The sequence below is a fragment of the Ursus americanus genome, chromosome 18 (genome assembly GCF_024610735.1).
Source record: "Ursus americanus isolate L20-20 chromosome 18, mUrsAme1.1.p, whole genome shotgun sequence".
Classification (NCBI taxonomy): Eukaryota; Metazoa; Chordata; class Mammalia; order Carnivora; family Ursidae; genus Ursus; species Ursus americanus.
In genome coordinates, this window is record NC_142144.1 from 2,754,376 (window position 1) to 2,772,932 (window position 18,557).

Genomic DNA, 18,557 nt, shown 5'->3' on the forward strand with positions numbered 1-18,557 from the left:
CGTGCCCAGTGCCCAAGGACGCGGGGGCCCACAGGGGCTCTGGGAGGGCTGTGGAGCCGAGCAGGCTGGGGAAGGAGCACGGCCGCGGGTCCGGCAGCAGCCGAGGTGCCCCCCCCCATGCCCACACCAGCCCGGGCAGCCCGCCAGCACCCCCGTGCGGCCAACTTCCAGACCCAGACAGGAAAGCCCCCGGCAGAACAAACGAGAACGGAATGGTCATCTATTTTTAAACGCTCATATTTTGTTTCTCCTCTCAGGTTTTTCTGTTTTTCTTTCCACGTTCTGACACCGTTGCTGGTCCGTGCCCGCACCTGCGGCGGCGATCGGAGAACAATCACGCGGGGAAGTAAGTTCACAGTCCGTCTCGGGAAGGCCGGCTGGCAACGCGGCAGAACAGAGCAAGGCTTTAAGAATCACTCAGAAGGGGAAGAAAACCCTTGACCGTCCGGGGCCACCCCTGCCCGAGGGGAAACGTCTACGCAGCGGTGCGTACAAAGCCCGTGCGCGGCGTCGGCGTCCGAGCGCTTCACGGAGACAGCGCTCTCCTCCATCTCTAGAAGCAGAAACAAAACAAGTCCCACCCCCCATCATCCAAGTATACATGAGGGATAAAATTACATTTGTACAAAAATAGATTTTTTTTTTTTTAACCTTTCCCGATGCTTTAGACATTTTCTCTCTACTCTCTGTGTACTCGTCGCCCTCTAAAGTGTTCGCTGCGCGTCCCGGCTAAGGCATTGCTAAGAACTGGGGACCGATAAAGCTGCTCGCTTCAAAGCATCTTAAAATAGATGCACTCCTTGCCTTGAGATATTCATTCGAACCCGGATTTCACCAAAGGAGGGGTCCTTACATACTTGCTTACACGAAGCAAATTTATAGGAAAACGGGGGAAAGTCTTGATTAAAAATAAAGACAGAATGTTGGTAACGGCCCCGTGTGTGCCGTGTGGACGGCGTGCAGCCTCACGCAGAGTCTCTGTACAGCATAGACGTGTGACGCCGCGCACCTGCGTGCACAGGGGGGGGCCACGTGCCCGAATTCCGTGATGGGGACAACATCAGCTGATTACCCACTGGCCACGCTTCCGGCCGGGCCCTGCTGCGGCCCCTGCAGACGAGGGGCTCCGGCGTGGTCGCCGCGCTTGCCACCAGCCCGAATCCTTCAGGAACACTGAGACTTGGAAAGACGGGGGCGCGGGGCCATCTCCGCTCGGGGACCGTGTGCCTCCAGGTGCCCAGGACAGGCCGGCTCCCAAGGAGATACGAGGCTTTGCCGCGCCCCTGCAGCCGCGGGCCTGGTCGTCTTCGCTCCCCTGCTGCAGGAGCCCCGTCCCCGCTGTCACGGCGGGAAGTGAGTCCGCGGAGCACGCACGGAGGCACAGCTCGCCCGGGCCCAGGCAGCACCCTGGCCGGGCCGAGGCGGGGACGGGCAAGAGGTGGCTAACGAGCTGATGTTAGTGCTATCTTTAGAAAATTAAAGATTGTCCCACCAAAATAATAATAATAATAAAAATAATTACAAAAATCACCTTAATTGAACCAGATTGATAACACTACTAACGGTCTGGTTAAATAAAACTCCTACCTCTCTACTGAGCCCCGTGCATCTCCCCACTTAACCACCTCCTCCAACAGCACTGAACGCGTGAGCGTGACAAGGACAGCAGACGGATGAAGAGACAAGGACAGCCCCACGCGCTCACAGTGCTATGCCCATGGGCCGGAGAGGCTGGGGGCTTCGGGCTTTCCAGGCCGTAGCCTGGGGGCCTCAGTGCTTTACGGACACGCATCCGGGGCCCCCGGGGCCCACAATGGGGAAGTTCTCAAGAAGAAGCCCACTCCCCAACAGACCCGGTCCTGGGCTTTTTCTACTGGAGGCCCCCACATTCCCAAGGACCCCAGGGAAATGGAGAGGGCTGGGCTGGGTGACGGGGTGCGTCCGGCTGCAGAAGGCACCAGGGGTGTTGGGTGTGGGGCAATCTACTGTGCCCACAACTGAGGGGCCCCGAGAGGGAGTTCCCAAGAGTGCCTGCATCACTGCCTGTCACAGCCGAGCCCCCAAAAGGCTGCCGAGACTTTCCGGAGAGTCTGGGTGCTGGGCAGGCCCTCCACGCCCGGCCTCTCCCGCCCACGTGGCAGGGACACCCCCGCACGTTACAGCGGCCAGGTGGCAGAGAAAGGCGGCTTTGCACAGTCTCTCGGCGCTGCCTGCTGCCTCACCTTCCGCTTGCCTGGGGTTCTGGAAGGCAAAGAAGGGACACCTGCCTGCCCACGGAGGCCTGGAGGCCCCTCCCTGCCTTGCCCCAGCTGGGGAACCATCTCTGGGGAAGGCACCCCCCCACCCGGGGCTGCTCGTGAGGGCCGCAGGAGGGAAGCCAGGGCTACAGGGCAACCCCTCGGGGGCCAAGAAGACGGGAGCTGCCTGCATCACCCCCACCTGCCATCCTTGCTCAGGCCCCCACCAGCGACAAACGCCGGGTTCATGGAGTATGAGGCGTAAGACCGGAAAGTACTCAGACCAAAGGGAGGGCATTACAGTGCAAAAGAAGCCGGTTCAACCTGAGAGAGCCCCTGCACGCCTGGAGCGCCCCGCCCCGCCCCCTCGGTGGAAAAGCTACAGGAGCAGCCGCTGGCCGGACTGGGGAGCCACAGCAGGCGCTTGACGGAGCCCCGCGTAAGGCTGCCCTCACACCACAGCCGGGCTGGATGTCCCGAGGCGCAGGCCCGAGGACACCAGCGTGCCACGGTCCCCGATTCCCAGTCTCCTACGCAGAACAGGCCGCCAGCGAAGGGGGCTCTCAGCCAACAGCTCCAGGAAGCAACCTGCCTGCCCCTTCCCGCCGGGCTGAGGGGCCCGCAAGCTGCTCTGGCTCTGGCTCTGCACGTCCCCCCCCCCGGGGGCCCACGGCCGCCTGAAGGCCCTCTCGGGAAAGCACCCTCCTCCCTCCATCCGTGCGGGCCTCCCAGGCCCAACCTCTGCCCACGACAGGTGAGCACGGCCCGGGACTTCAGGAAGGCCGGGAAGCGGGCTAGCCCTGCGGAGACGGGGGCCGGCCTGCCCCTCCACACAGACCGCAAGAGCAGACACAACTAGGGCGGGCCGTACCCGGGGTCTGCTTACCCTGGATCGCATGGGGCAGTGCAGGGGGAGAAGCTGAAGCCAGGGTGACGCGAAGAGAAAAGCAAGGTGGGGAGGTGGGTGACCCCAGCCCCTGCAGCCTTGAGGGGGCTCCGGAACCCTGCACGGAGGTCAGCTCCTGTCCTGCTTTGCTCGGGGGCGACATTGCAAGTCATCTTTGGAAAAGGGGCTGCTCACCCTTCACTGTGAGGGAAGGGAAGCCTACTGCCCCAGAAACCCCTCGTCTTCCCGGAGGTGGGTGGGGTCTTTTGCGCCCTGCCCCTGAGGCTGGGCAGGGTGCGCTGGCCGGGGTCGCCTGACAAGAGGTGATGGGGGTCACTCCAAACACAGGAGGGGAGCGTGGGATGTCCCAAACACCAGCGTGGCCAGGGGGCGGGGCCTGCGACCGGGTGAGCCGCCCCCACTGCCCAGGAGAGCCCGCAGGCCTGGCCGGGGCTCACAGCAGTTCCCGCCCCAGGAAAGCCACGGCCCGGCTTCGTGGACGAGGAGCACTGAAAACAGCGAGGTGGCAACGCTCTTAGGCTTAGCAGGCTGCGCCCCCACGTCTGCACAGATCAGCAGAGAAGGGGCGGGGGACGGGGCTCGCTGAGAAGAGCAGCTGGCGGCCAGGTGGGGCGGCCAGGCTGGTGGGCCTAAGTCATTTGGTGGGGGGCTTCCAGCATCTCCATGAGGAAGGTGTCGATGGGCGTGTCCCCGATGAGTTTGAAGAAGAAGAGGTGTTCCAGGCACTTGAGGCCGATGGAGCGCAGGGCCGGCAGGCGGAGAAGCAGCTTGGCGAACCTGCGGGAGGGCCGCGTGAGGCCGAGCCGGCCGTCCTCCCCGCCTGCCCCCTGGCGCCCGGCAGCCTCCTGCGCCCAGGACCGAGTCCCGAAGCCATAGCAGCAGGGCCCAGCCTGCACGGAGCCCGAGAGGGGGGCTGGGCCGCTCAGGCAGCGGAGACAGCAGGCTGGGGCCTGGGGGCAGGGGCGTGCGGGGTGACCCCAAAGGCAGGCCCACGGAGTAGAGACCTGGGATGAAGGACCAGGGGCAAGACAGTAGCAGGGCTGGTGCAGGCCCCGTAGGGCCTCGTGGGAAAGTTAAGACACGGGGGCTTTCTCCAAGGGCAACACAGAGCCACAGCAGGATTTTACGCAGTGGAGAGAGCTACGACAACGGATCTGAGTATCAGCAATGCCTCTGGCTGCAGCGGGGAGACCAAGGTGGAGCGGCTCCTGGGCCGGGGGGGCAGGTCTGTGCTCGAGCAAGCTCCGCTCCTAACACACTGGCATCCCACATGTGCCGGGCCAGCGCCCACCCCTTCCCCAGAAAGAGCTCTGCTGGAGCGGAGCCAGAGGCCCGATCCCCAGGCCCTGCCTGGCCCTGGGGGAGGAGACTGAATGGGGGAGGGCAACGGGAGGTGCTGGGGCTCTGGGAGGAGGGACGCCAGGCTCAGCGGCTCTGCCGCCAAGGACAGCACCCTGTGCCCCCCGGGGACGTCCACAGCCACCCCCTGCAATGGCGCGGACCCTTGAGGGGCTGGGGGACCTCGTTAATTATTCACGACGTCTGTATTTCAGGGGAGAAAGCCCTGTGGTTGGCCGCCATACAACCCAGGTTTTAAAGGCAAAAACGCAGCGTAGAGGCTGGACTGGGGCCAGAGAAAGCTGTTTTCTGCTGAGCTGGCGAGATGGGCTACGGCGGGGAGCCAGGAAAAACAAGCGGCCGGCCCTCCGTCCTCCTCGGCAAGTTTCACTTAAACCAAACCAGATGAGGGCTGAGGGAGCAGGGCACAGTCACCCGTGCGTGCAGCTGCACGTGCGCCCAGGGGTGGGGAGGGAGAGGGAGGTGCCCAGGGGTGGGGGCGCGCGCCCACCCGAGAGGGGCCCTTTGGAGGGAGGGGCCGGAATCAGGACAAGTCCTGCGATCGCACCAAGCCACCAACAGTTGCCCTTCTCACCTACCGTGTGCCCGGCACATGGCCCCGGAAATGAGTCCCCAGCCACTCCGGCACGCACACAGCTCTGCGCTCGCGCACAAAGCACCTACCGTGTGCCGGCGTCCGTCCCCGCTGGGGGTAAGCACGCCAAGGCCCTGTCTCTAGGGGCTCCCGTGCGGGGCAGAAGAAAGCCCTGGCTTCATTCCCGGGCTCTGCGAGGACAGGCACTTGCTGCCCGTGGGCCTGTGTTCTGGGCGGGCGGCAGGAGCGCCTGAGCGTGCACGCGTGCGCACGGGGGCCGGGGGAGCGCGCCCTCCCTGCCCCGTGCTCCCTGCCCCACACGGGCTCCCGACTGACAACCGAGGGAGGTGGGCGCCGCCTTCTAATTCACACAGAGGTGCCAGAAGGGCTGGGGGCAGTCTTGCCTGGGGCAGGGCGGTCACGAGACCCTGAGGCCTCCCAAAGGAGGGGGCCGGGCAGGGGGCTCACCTTCCCGGCTGCTCGGGGTACTTGTGTTTGCAGTACGCCTCCAGGGACGCGTAGACCTTCTCCCTCAGCGCCTCCACCTCGGCTGGGTTCGAGAGCCCCTTGGAGTCTGCAGGGGGAGGGGCCACAGGTCAGAGGCTGCGACCCAGAAAGCTGCACAGGGCACCCCCAGTGGCACTCAGGCCCGCCCCACACGTCCCCGCTCGGCTCGGGCCAGCAGCGGCCGGGCAGGCTCTGTCCCCGAGGAGGCCGCCCCGGACTTGAGTCCAGGCTTGCCACTCGCTGGCCACGGGAACTGCGGCCCGTTCCCGGACTTCCCAGCACTCAGCTTCCCCCTCTGGGGCCAAGAGCCACGGGCCGCCCTCACCCTCTCCTGGTTGAAGCTGGACCCTGGCTGCACTGGGGACTCAGTTCCTTTGAGAGGGAGGAAAGCTCAGAACCATCACCCCAAAGACAGCCAGCCCCACGCAGGGCAGTGGGGGAGAGGCCGACAGCCAGCTAGAGCCCTGGGACCCTGGGGCAGGAGCCCAGCCTGGAAGGGGCTCTGCCCGTGCACAGAGAGGCCTTGGACCTCAGCCACCAAAGCCTCCAGGGCCCAGTGGTGGGATCTCAGGAGGAAGGGACGGGCGTTCAAGGGCTCAAGCAGGTGAGCCATCACAGGGATTCCTGACCCAGTCAGAGCCCCCCGTGCCAGGCACTCCTCTCTGCTTGTCTCCTGAGGTTTCTCACGACCCAACAAGCTGACAGAGATGAACCCCTCTCTCTCCATAGCGGCCACCACATGGTGTCACACTAGGGCTCAAAGGCCCTGGGTCAGGCCCCAGCCAAATGTGGCCCAACCTGACGGCACAGGGGGCAGAGGCTGCCCACCTGCTGCCCTCTGAGGCCACCGGGCCCCACAGTGGCTCCGCGGTGGGACAGGCCTGCCATCAGGTCGCCTCTGAGCCAGAGACCGGGGGGCTCATGCCAGCATTGACCCCTGAGAGCCTGACATCCCAGCAGGTGTACCGGGGTCCAGTGCGAACGCTGCCAGGTGGCCCAGGGCCCTGGGCACCTTGGGAACGTGCCAAGCTTCTCCGTAGCTCCGCACCCCCAGGCCCTGCGGGGCCTCAGCGCCGGCCACGTCCTTCCAACAGCCCTACCCCCTCGGACAGCGAAGATATGCCAGCAGCCAAGCCACGCAAAACTGGAACGGGGATTCTAGCCAGCAGGGCTAAGACGCGCGGCCCCGCCTCCACGCCGGCAGGACCACAGGCTTGGAGCATAAACCCGGGGGACAAAACGCCCCCGGAAATGGGCTCCCCGCACGAGAAGACACTCATCTCTGCCACAGCCACATCCCTCAGTGCTGGAGCTGGTGGAAGGCAGGAGGTCAGGGCCCACCAGCCCTGGCACCATCCCGTCTTCCCCACTGGCTGGCCAGCTCCCCCCCCCAGAAACCCTCCACGCCCCCACCCACCGCCCGGGCTCCAGGACTCGCTCACTAGAAGTCACGAAGAGGCTGCCCCTTCTGTAGCCCAGGTTGCCGGGCAAGGTGGGGCCACACTGTGGACGCAGCGCCCAAACCATGAAGCGTGAGTGCGGCTGCCTGAGCCCCGCCGCGTGCAGCGCTCACAAGAGCCACGAGAAGTCGGTAGCCGGGCCGCCCTCGTGAGGAGCAGATGGAGTGCTCGGGCCGAGGCTAGAGGGCGGGCTGCGCGCCCGGGGGGAGGCCGTACCGGGGTTGAAGAGCACGATGGCGCGCAGGCAGCCCAGCTCAGTCTTGTCCATCTGCATGTCCCGCATCTTGGACACGAGCTCCGTCAACACCCTGCAGGGGAAGCAGGCCAACACCGCCGCCCGGTCAGACTGTGCTCCCCGCCCAGCCCGGGCTCCCCCCCACCCCAGGAGAGACCCCAGGGCCTCGCTTGGGAAGCCGGGCACGGACCTGGAGACGGCTGCAAGGGCGAGGCCACGCGGGGATGCTGCCGTCTCCCCGCCCGGCCTGGCCCGTCCCACCCAGAGAGGGGCTTGCTCTCCTGCCCTCAGGACGGTCTGCACGTGGGATCTACCAGCAGGGGGCCCTGTGACCACGGCATGGCAGGGGCGGGGGGAGCCAGCGACCCAGACACGGCGGGCAGAGTCCACGGCCGGGGCCCCCCCAGCCTGAGGCCGGGCCCTGGGGTGCTGCATCCACACTGCTCCCTGGGGGCCACGGGAAAGCCGTTCTCCCCAGGACGTGGCCCTCCTTCCTCCTTCCTAGCTGCTGGAGGGGGACACATTCTGCTTCTTGTCACCAGGCATTCGTGGCCAAGCAAGCCACAGCACTTTGTCAGAGGGCAGAACTCTGACCCAACCTCGGCTGGCCCAGCCCCTCCGGGAAGTGGTGTCCTGCCTCCCCGGCCTGTCTGCACACCCTGTGGCCTGAGCTCCCCAGCCTCCTCCGCCTGCTCACTGGCCCCCAAAACTCAACGGCCGTGCCCAGGGAGTGCTAAGTGGTCGGTGAGGCTGGACCAGAGGGGAACAAAGGATGGTGGCCTGGGGAGGGCCTGGACAGTCACCCTGAGAAGCCGGGGAGTCCCCGAGGGTCTGCAGGCTGCGGAGGGAACAGATCCCCAGGAGCCTGGAGGACAGAGTAACAGGGGATGGCTGCCCCAAGGAGTCCCCCATTCCATTCCCTCGGAGAGCAAGGAGGAGCTGGTTTTCTCTGACGTTGCTTGCTGGGGTCTAACCCCGCACCTCTGTCACCGTCACCTCTCTAGCCGCTGGACGCAGAACCAGAGCTCCGAGTGTGGTGGGGGCTGCGTTTCTAAACCAAAGCAGATCCAGAAGGCTGTACTCTCTAAAGGACACATCTGTGGACAGTAAAATGCCGCACTCCCTTTGGTGACATACCATTTGTTAGCCTGTTCAAGGCCCTGAAAAGTCCTGCAGCAAAGACACATCTATTCACTGTTCAGATCAGCATTTGCCAGGGGATGTGGCCACAACCCCCATTTGTACCCGGCAAGTCCCAGGGAGCTCAAGGGCCCTGCATTTACATTCGCGGGGCTGATGGCGGGGCGCTCTGCTCACCTCTGACTGCAGGGCCCCTCTACTCGGGGGTTCCCTGGAATTTCTGCCACCACCTTCTCCCCTTGGCGAAGGCAGACACCAGGCCCCTGGTGCTGGAGCGGGCAGGCGGGATGTGTTTTCTGGAGAGTGGCTAGCACGGAGACGCGGGGCCGACCCCCGCCCCAGCGCTGCCCCTCTGCGTGGGTGCTGGGAGCACAGGGGTGCGGCAGCACCCACGCAGCTCCGATGCCGTGGTCACAGCGCGAGAGACACGGTGGCCGACGCAAGACCTAACTATACTACAACCGCCTCCCGTTTGAACAGTGCAGCGCTCCTGCCCCCGTACGGGGTTCCAGAGAAAAGAGCCGGAGGAAACCAATCCGCATGAGCCGCTGTGCGTGGCCAGTGCCCCCAGCACACACTTGCAGAGACGTGAACCTCTGTCCTTGCACTCCCATTCCCACATCAACGGCCTCCGTGAACAGAGCCCGTGCAGAGCGGGCCGCGAATCCAGGCCGGGGGCCCCACCTGTCAAAGATGGCGCCCACCCCCGCGCTGTGGGCGCTGTTCCGGTGGACGTGCAGTCCGGTGGCCAGGAGGATCCCGTCCTTCACGGCGATGGACCGGTGGGAGAAGGAAGCGATGAGCAGCTCATTCCAGCCTGGAGGGAGGAGGGTGCACGGTCACGCGGCTGTGTCCCTTCCCCCAATGGGGCTGCCACCCAGCCCTCCACAGGCAGCGCGCTGTTGCAGAACACCCACAGCGGGCTCTGTGGGCCCCACCCCCACGAGCGTGTGTCGCAGAAACGAGGCTCCCGAGCACCTATGTTCAGGAAATGCCTCCTCCTTCTGGGTGCAGACTCGGGCAATAAAGGCCCTGAGAAGTCCTGCACATGAGCATCCTCTTCAGCTCTGTTTAATGCAGGTGCTCCCAAACCCCATGTGCCCAGGGAGGTGTCTTCCCACAAGGGCAGGACGCTCGTGCCACGGAGCGGCAGCGGCCAACCTGGTCCAAGCTGCAAACTCTCCAGTGATGGCATGCCACGTGGGGCGCCACAAAATAGTAAATTATTAAACCGAAATAAGGTGTGTCAGAGTCTCAGGCAAACTGGACAATCTCTCTACATGAGCTCCCCACAGACAAACCCGGAGCAGGCGTCAAAGGTTAAGAAAAAGTACAGAAGCAAAACTTGAAATAGAAGCGATTTCTGTGCTGGGTTCTCAACGACTCCTGTGCACGGGGAAGCCCCAGGCTACTTCCACAGAGACGGCCCTGGGCCCGGAGGCTCTGGGCTCGGGGCACACAGCATCACACCGGCTCTCCCACTTCATACTGACCACAATCCTAGAACAAGTAGGAGCCCTGTTTTCCAGAAGGGGAAACTGAGGCCTGGGGCAGGGCAGGGGTTACCCCATCACACGGTGAGTCAGGACCCCGGCCTCCGTCGCCTTCCCCTGATGCCTCTGGGTGTTGGGTGTTATGCCACCGCTGGAGTGAAGCTCTTCCAGGAGGCGCCCCCGCCCGCCCCCACCAGGCCCCCAAGGTCGGGAACGAGAGTTCTGCTGGGGGCAGAGCCGGCCCCAAGTGCATCTGTTCCCTCCACAGTGGGAGCACTCTCCCTGCCGTCCCCCACCGGGGCCTGCCCAGCCCCCCCGCCTCCGGGCCGGCCACCACCTCCCCCACTGCCCCAAGCACACCCAGGGCCCGGCAGGCGTGGGGCTGGGCTGCCCTCGGACATTCCCGCAGAGCCCAGCACATGCAGATGGCCCGGCGGGGCAGGGGTGCTCCTTGCCGGCGCCCCGTCTGAAGGCCCAGCACCAGCACAGCTGGCACACCCGTCCCTCCTGTCCCTCCGACAGGAACCTGCACTGAGGACCCCGGTCTCTGCAAAAACCCGTACTTGGCAAGCCTGGCACACGTCGGAGCCGGGCATGACCCGAACCCCAGAGCCTGTGCTCCCACCCTCCTTGCCAGCACTGCAGTCCCCACACAGAGCAGCGGAGGCCTTGGTGTGGGGAGAGGGTAGAGCACAAAGCCTCTGGGGCGGCCCGTGTTGGGCTCGCTCCCCTGTGCTCTCCAGAGGTCCCCAGACAGCCCTTGATCCCTCCAAAGGCCACGTGGAGACCCAAAACCAATGACCTCCTTATGGGTGGAGGGAGCAAGGCCAGAGGGGGGCAGGGGGAGGGCTCCCCGCACGGCAGGAGAAAGGGGCGTCCCCGGGTCCAGCCCATCCTAAAGCCCCCAGGCCCCTGGCCTCTCCCTCCTGTACCTTCCCCGGCCCAGGGCCACCCAGCCACTTACCTGCCCTCAGCAGGATGACCTGGTCATCCAGGGGCAGCTCCGAGAAGTGCGGAATCCGCTTGGCCCACTCGACCAGCGTGAAGAGCTGCTTGTCCGCTGCCTGGCAGATGTTGGTGACAGGGTCGTTGGGCTGGGGGGTGGGGAGAGGCACGCGGTGAGCGCCCAGCCAAGAACACGGCCCAGACCAGGCCCCCCGCCCCGCGTCCTGCACCTGCCCCGGGCTGATCAGCCCTAGAGACTGTGCCCTAATCCCCGGAGCCCGTGGCTGGCGAGCCTGCGGCTGGTGCTGCTTCACGCTTCCCTTTGCGGGCGTGATCGAGGGAGGGGTTCTGAGGTGGGAGGGACTCTGGCCAGGTGGGCCCAGTGTCCTGACGGGGTCCCTGCCGAGGGAGGCAGGGGTCAGAGACGGAACCCGTGAGCAGGAGAGAAGCTGCTGGCCTGGCGCTGGAGGGCCCGGGCCCGGGACGTGGTGCCACCAGCACCGGGAAGGGCCAGGGGGCGTCCTCCCCAGAAGAAACCGGCCCTGCCGACACCGCGACTCTGGTCCCTTGAGGCTGACGGTGGACTCCAGACCTCCGGGACCATAAGAGACTAAAATTGATGCTGTTGGAAGCCCTCAGCGTGGGGCCGAGTGACCCCTGGGCGCAGTCGGGGAAACCAAGGCACAGGCGTGAGGGCCAAGCTAGGGTGGAACTCTGAGGGTGGCGGTCAGTGCTGGCCCCTCCGGGCCACTTCTTCCTACTGGGTACGGAAATGGCACACAGATGGGGACATCAGAGGCCCTTCCAGAAGGTTCTAGCCAGAAGAGACTCTCCCCTCACCGTCACAGATGAGGAAACCTCATCAGGCCTCAGTGGAGCCCCCTCCCCGGCTCCTGGCCGGCGGACGCTCTGGGGCCTGAGCGAGGGGAAGGACGACAGCACACATGGTGGCAGGGCTGTCCGCGGAAGAGCTCCCCGCGACAGAAACCATCGGCCCTAAAGGGAGGTGCAGTCTGAGAGAAGGGCCCACCGAGGGCGCCCATGGGAAGCCCGGTGACAAACTGACACAGAGGCCACCGGGTTGGAAGGGGATGGGGTGTGCAGATGGGGACACGGAGCTGCAAGGAGAGGCGTCAGCCAGGGCTTCTGCGGCACACGGGACCCCAGCCCTGTGTGCCAGCACCCAGAATGCCCCCATCCTGGCCGTCACCCCGAAGTTCCTCCTCTGTCCCCTGGTGCAGACTCTGTGCAAGTACCACCCAGAAGCCTGGGGCCACGTGCCCCAGCCCAGCACCCCCCCACCCTACGATTAACGCGGGCACAGAAGCTGGCCTGCACGGGGCCCCCCCAGCAGCTAGCACGTCAGAGGCCAGGGCCGGTTCCAGCAGGCGCCACCCTGGCCGGGCTCTGCTCCTCAGAAGCTTGGGGCAGTCCCTTGAGGGGAGAGTCCAGGCCCAGACGGGTGGAGAGGGTCCCGGGGAAGCCATGCATGGGGGAGGCAGGGGATGCAGGGGAAATCTGGAAGAAGCCTCCAAGCTCTGCCACAAGCTGAAGCCCAGGGAACGAGCCTCCCTGGCCACTGGCTGTTGGCCCCCCAGGAGCCCACAAGGGGCCCAAAGCAGTGTCCGAGCCACTCCCGGGCAGGCTGGCCTCTGCAGCCAGGCACACAGGTCAACGCGTCCTGACAAACCATAGCGGGACCCCCGGCAGAGGCCCAGCTACCCTCCCAATGCCGAGTGAGCCACGCTGCCATCTGAGGGACGCAGAGGGAGCTGCGGCAGGTGCGGACACAGAAAGGCAGGCACGTGCTCACGAGATGACCCGTGCTCCCCCTCAGCCGGCCCCTCTGTGTCATCCAAACCCGGGGAGCAGAGGGCAGCTCTGGCTTTTCCTAACAACGCCCTTACGTGACATCTCCCGATTCTCATTCTGAAGTTTCTGTTCAATGGTGGAAGCCTCAAAGCTGGCCTCCCCTCCCCTCGTGGGGACCAGAGGGCGGGCAGGAAGGGTCGGGCCCGCAAGCACCTTCTCCCTGACGTCACACCGTGCGGGACTCCTGGTGGGGCCGTGGTGTGCAGGGAAGTGCGGGGAAGCAAGGACGGCCCACCACCTGGCCACAGCGGCCTCCCGAGCACACGGGACACTCCCAGCCTGGGGCAAAGGTGGCGTGTGAGCGCCCACAGGCAGGCGGGGTCCCGGCTGGAGCGGGGCCGTGAACGACAGCTCAGTCGCCACTCCCAGCCACGTGGCGGGGAGGGAGAATGAACACAGCACGCACCCCACTCCTGACCACCGTGTGGAGGGGACAGGAAGGAAGCACTAGGCCATGTCACGGGGCCAAACCCACCTTCGCAGGGCCATGAAGGCAGGCCGCGGGGGAAGGGAGCCCCCGGGAAAAGTGACACCTTAGGCCAGACAGAAGCCTGAGAACGAATCAGAGGGAGCCGCATGTGCAAAGGCCCTGGAGTTGCAGGGGGATGTGTGGGGTGTGTCCAGCACGGCGGCGGCCACTCTGAGCCAGGAGGAGGACAGAGGGAGAGAGGCCGGTGTGACCTCAGGGCTGGTCACAGCGCTCGGATCTCAGCCCTGAGCCCACATGGGGCACAGGTGAAACCACCCTGTGGCCTGCATGCCTGGGGCAGGTACGGGACCCCCCAAAACCCAGCGGAGCAATGGCCCGAGGCCACACGGAGCCGGACAGCACATGCTGGCTGTCAGCACGGCCCACGACAGCTGGGGCCTCCCATCCAGCAATACCCCCAAGGGGCCAACGGTCCCTGAGCAATGCTGGCCCTTGCCGCGCCTGGGGGGAGGCCATGGGGGCAAGGGGTGGCACTCACCGAGTTGGGGTTCAGCCCCATGTTCGCGTCCACATACGTCTCGGTCTTGGGCTCGACAGCCAGCTCTGCCTCCAGAATCTTCTCCACCGGCATGTCCTCGTTGGCACTGCTCGTGGACTCCACCTCGTTCTCGTTCCTGTCCTTGCCCCGCTGCCGTTCCTCCTGCACAGCTGTAGGGGTGGGGGCGGTGGTCAGCCCACCGTCAGGGGCCGAGCAGCGCCAGACGCAAGTCAGTGTGCCCGCCAGGGCCGCCAAGGGAGGCGCTGCTCAGAGCTGGCCGAACCCCCACCCTGTCTCTGCCCCAGGTCTGGCCTCCAGCAGCTGGGCACGCCCAGAACACAGAGCACACCCGCCCCTCATTAATTCACCCAACTAATGTCCACACCAGCCCCTATCCAGGGCCAGAAGTACATCGGCCAGAGCACACAAGGTCTCATGGAGCTGACGGTTCAGCAGGGGTCCCAATATGAAGTGAGAAAGGTTTCAATGGACTATGGACTCAGACAAAACCAGGAAGGCTTCCTGGAAGAAGTGGCAAGAAAAGACAAGGGTGACAATTCAGGCAGAGGGGGCAGCATGTGCAAAGGCCCAGAGCCAGAGCAGAGCCACTCCTGATGAATGGACCTCTCATGCCGTCTGGAAAGCCACTGCAAGGGGTTCAAGTGGGGGCAGGGGGCGAGTTCCTGGACAGGGTCTGACATGCCACAGGAGACAGACAGGATAGCACACACGTCTCCAGCTGCAGAAAGAAGAGGGGGTCCAGGGGAGAACAGAAGCTGGAAGCCAATCCCTAGTGTGAGCGAGGATGATCTGGGCTGGCCCGGTGGGTGTGGGGGCAGCACTGGGGCTGGAGGGCTCAGCGCGGGGGTGGTCAGGGGGTGGCCCAGTCCCTGGGAGCCCAGGGAGAGAAGCTGACAGAAGGAGGTGGACAGGGAGGCATTCACTTCCACACTGCCGCATGGAGACGCACGTGGACAGAAGGGAGGAGGCCAGGGCACCCCTGTGGCTGGGCGTTTACAGACCTCAGACTTCAGAGCCCATGCGGCTCAAGCTGCCCCTCGCAAGAGCCCCACAAGCACCCAACACGGCTCCTGAGGCTGCTGTGGCCTCCCAGGCCGACCCCCACCTCCACCCCCTCTGCTCTGGTAGGAGCAGCAAGGGCCCTGGACCAGGGGAGATGTGTCAGCAGCGGGGAGAAGTCACGGCCTGTGGCCTGGTGCGGGGCCGGGAAGGGCTGTCTACATGGCCCTGTTATAGCCTGAACTAGCTCGGTATGTCAGGGGCCCCCAGAGCCATCACAGCAGCACCAGGACGCAGGCCTCCCCCGAGCCCGCCCAAGCCCACCCTCCTGTGGTCCTGCTCTCCCAAGCCAGAGACATTTAGACATTCCCCTCCACCAGACCCCTGAGGGGGCCATGGCCTCCGAAGGGCCAGCTCCTCAGCCCCTACACCAGACAAGGCCCTCGGCTTCTTGGAGCCCCTGGAAACCCCATCAAAGAGTGGGAGCTTGGTGAGGTGACTTCAGAGTGTAGCCCTGAGACCTCTGTCCACAAGCCCATCCAAGCGGAGAGGAAGGGCCTGGAAATGGCCCCACTCTCCAGAGCCCAGAGGCCAGAGACCCCTGGGGAGGATCTGGGCACTAACGGGGCTGGGCCCACGCTGGGTCCAGAGGCTCCTTGCAAGAGCTGGGAGATTATCCACAGGCCAGGCCCGGGTCCCTCACAGAACCCCAAGTGGCACGGGCTGCTCACTCCCTTACGGGAAACCCCAGCGCTTTGAGAGCTGGGCGGGTGCTGGCAGCAGCCAGTCCTCAGGAGGCAGCCCCGGGCAGCCTCCTACTCCAAAGACCACACCCAGCAGGCCATTCTGCTGAGCCAAGCACCCAAGAGACCTCCAGGGCCCCGCAGAACCTTCACCTGGACAGAGGCCCAGACCACCCAACCTGAGCTCAGGCCACGTGGCAGCCGCTCACACCACCTCCTGGACCCTCACCACCCCACTCCCGGACTGCACCCCGAGCTGCACCATGGAGAAGGCCTGGTACCCAGCCCACTGCTGGGGGATGCAAGGGCAGAGCATGAAGAGAACACAGTGACGTCTGCGGGAAGCTGAACCTGCCCAGGGCACGCTCCCACACGGCAGCCAGCTCAGGTTGGCTGACTCTGACAGCTGCAGGGCCTCTGGCCCACGGCCCAGCTTCCGGCCAGCCTGGAGGTGCGGGCTCAGCCAAGGGGCTTCAAGGCCCTCCCAAGGCTGCCGGCCAGATGCTGGTACCTCTCTCCCTCCACCAGGCCTTCCTTAGGCCATCTCGCGCTCCCTATTTCTGACCCATCCCAGACTGACATCCCCAAAGCCAGATCGGCGCCCCCGTCCTTACAGAGCCTCAGCCTGGCACCCCGCCCTCCCCCCCTCACACTCTCGTGGGACTCCACGCTCAGTGCTCTCTTTCCTGATCCAATGTCCTGGGGCAGCACCTTCCGGACAGCGGACGGGTGCAGCCCCTCCCGGCACTTCCCAAGTGCTATGGCCCCTGGGCCTCGGATGGGGCTCGGCCTCCTCTCTAGGGGGCGACACACAGTTCCCCATTCTCGCAGATGCCAGCTGTCACGGGACCCCCTCCCTGAACCCCCGTTCTGACTCTGAGGGTCCTCTCAGCTGCCACTTCCTCCTAAGCCCACAGCTCCTGGGGAGCAGTCCTCTCCCGGGGCCGCAAAAGCCCTCACTCCCCTCCCTCCTCCAGACCAGGGGTGGGAGGGCTCCTCAATGGTGCTGGCCCCAGGGTCCCCCAAACCTGCCTGGTTCCCATAACAGGGCCCACAGCTCCTTAACAGTTCACACAAACACCTATCGACCACCCGTGGGACCCCCTGAAGGGGGCAGACCCCAGGTCCTTCTTGCACTGAGTGGCCGCTTAGAGCCAACCCCGTGCCAGAGGTCACACTCTCTGAGACCCAGAGCACTGACTCAAGCAAGGGACTCGCCATCCACGTAGCAAGTCTCAAGGACAGGGGCCGGCCAACGCCTTCACACCACACCAGCTGGGCCAAGGAGCCCGGCAGGAGGCCCCAAGTCAGAGTTCTTGCAAGCCTGGCTCTTCCAGACATTCTGACTGCAGGGGGTTCTGCAGGGGGAACTCGAGGCGGCAGGCAGGTGGCAGGAAGCTGGCATGGCTGCAGCCGGGCACCATTCGGCCCCTCTCCAGCCAGGCTTCCAGACCCCAACATGGGGTGGGGGGGCCGGGCGGGGGCAGGGCACCTCCTGTCGTCCCCTCAGCCACAGTGCAGGGATGGCAGGCCAGGAGAGCCACCCCAGCAAGGCACGGCAGCCAGGGTGACGGATCCCTGCATCCGGCGGGCCCCTGTCCCTGAGACCCTGAGGATGGGGTGGTCCCCGGGGCCTGTGCTCTGGGCAGAGCCAGGACACAGCAGAGAGGCGCCTTGTCTTATCAGCTGGGGTAGCAGGTCCAGAGCAGCAGAGGGGCACGGCTGAGCTCACAGGACAGTGGGCGGCTCAGAGCCGCAAGCTCTGGGGTCACACAGCCCGGGCTCCTGGGCCCCGCCCCGCCCTGGACAGCCGAGTGGCCCCGCTTCCTTGGCCCTGCAGGGGGAATCGCCGCACTGGCCCTGGGCCGGACCCACGAGGCAGTCACACCTCTGTGCCTCCCACTCACACGCTCCGCACACGCAGCCAGTCCCAGATCTCCTCCCGCTGCACGGACGGTATGGACGGGGTGGCCCCGAGGTGGGGGCAGTGCCCGGGGCCACGGCGGGTGGGGGTCCCCAGCACCTGTCTGCTCCATGGGGGCGGCACGAATTAATCAGCCAATGCTTTGTGAAGCACTCTGAAGCCACAGAGGGCCAGCAGCTCCGAGCGGCATCATTATAAATATGATGGTTTTATTTATAGACAGCGGAGGGAGCAGGAGGGAGGCCAGGGATTTATGTGTTGCCAGCTCAATCACCTCTTAGAAGTAGTCATGTTTGACTTACGTTCTGCCGGCGCCGGGAAGCCTCAGGCAGGAGGCGTCTGGGAACACAGGGCCTCATTATCCCCCTAGGCCTGAGCGCCGCGGGACCCCGGGAAGACCGGAGAGGCACAGGCGGGGAGGGGGGGGCTCCATGCCCAGCGAGACCGGGGTCCCCAGCATCAGGGGAGGTGCTGACGTGGGGGCTGGGGGGCAGCCACCCCTCGGCCAGAGCAGGCAACCCCCGACCTGCTGCAGTGCCCACTGTCACCCCTCCAGGCTGCCGGGGCTGGGCAGGAAGCCAGGAGCTGGGAAGCGGGAGTCTGGGAGGCAGCACCCCAGCCTGCTGCCGCCTCTGCTTTGGGCACCGCCAGCCAGCTGGGCCCTTCGTCTGTCCCTTGTGCAGCTGCCAGGACAGGCAGGACTGATGGTCACCGAAAGGCCCTGGCCCAGCGCCCCTTCTTCAGACCCAGGGAAGCGGTATCCTGCCGACCGGGCTCTCTAGCTCTGAGGACATATCCCTCCTGCCCTCAGGGCACTCAATCCAGGACACGGAGGCGGTACGGGGAGCGACCGCACACACTCGCACACTCTGTCCATGCCCCAACCCCACACCGCCAGGCACAGGGTGGCCACTGCCCTGTTCCTCCCAAGGAGCCCACGGGGAGCCCGCTGCCGCCCCCACTGTCAGAGAGGCTGTCACTTGCTCAATGTTGACAGGGCAGCGCGGGAACCCAGCTGGGCTCTTTCTCCACAGTAGGAATGTGTGGGGCGATTGCGTATGCACACGCACGTGCACACACACACACACACACACGCGTGGTCAGGAGACGGTGCTCGGAAGGCAAAGGGATGCAGGAAGGAAGCAGGGAGAGGCCTTCCTGGAGGGGAAAGAA

General features: G+C 65.2%; 1 protein-coding gene across 2 annotated transcripts in view; it reads right to left on the reverse strand.

Annotated features, from left to right (window-relative positions):
- Positions 1-221: 221 nt before the first annotated feature.
- RXRA (retinoid X receptor alpha) overlaps positions 222-18,557 on the reverse strand; it is a 99,520-nt gene continuing 81,184 nt past the window's right edge. For both annotated transcript variants that reach the window (XM_045771285.2, XM_087869219.1), the window contains exons 5-10: positions 13,698-13,867; positions 10,877-11,006; positions 9,104-9,236; positions 7,261-7,352; positions 5,546-5,651; positions 222-3,921 (exon numbers count right to left, since the gene is read on the reverse strand). In XM_045771285.2, the coding sequence (XP_045627241.1) occupies positions 3,774-3,921; positions 5,546-5,651; positions 7,261-7,352; positions 9,104-9,236; positions 10,877-11,006; positions 13,698-13,867 (779 nt within the window). In that variant the 3' untranslated portion in view covers positions 222-3,773. The remainder of the gene's footprint in view (positions 3,922-5,545; positions 5,652-7,260; positions 7,353-9,103; positions 9,237-10,876; positions 11,007-13,697; positions 13,868-18,557) is intronic.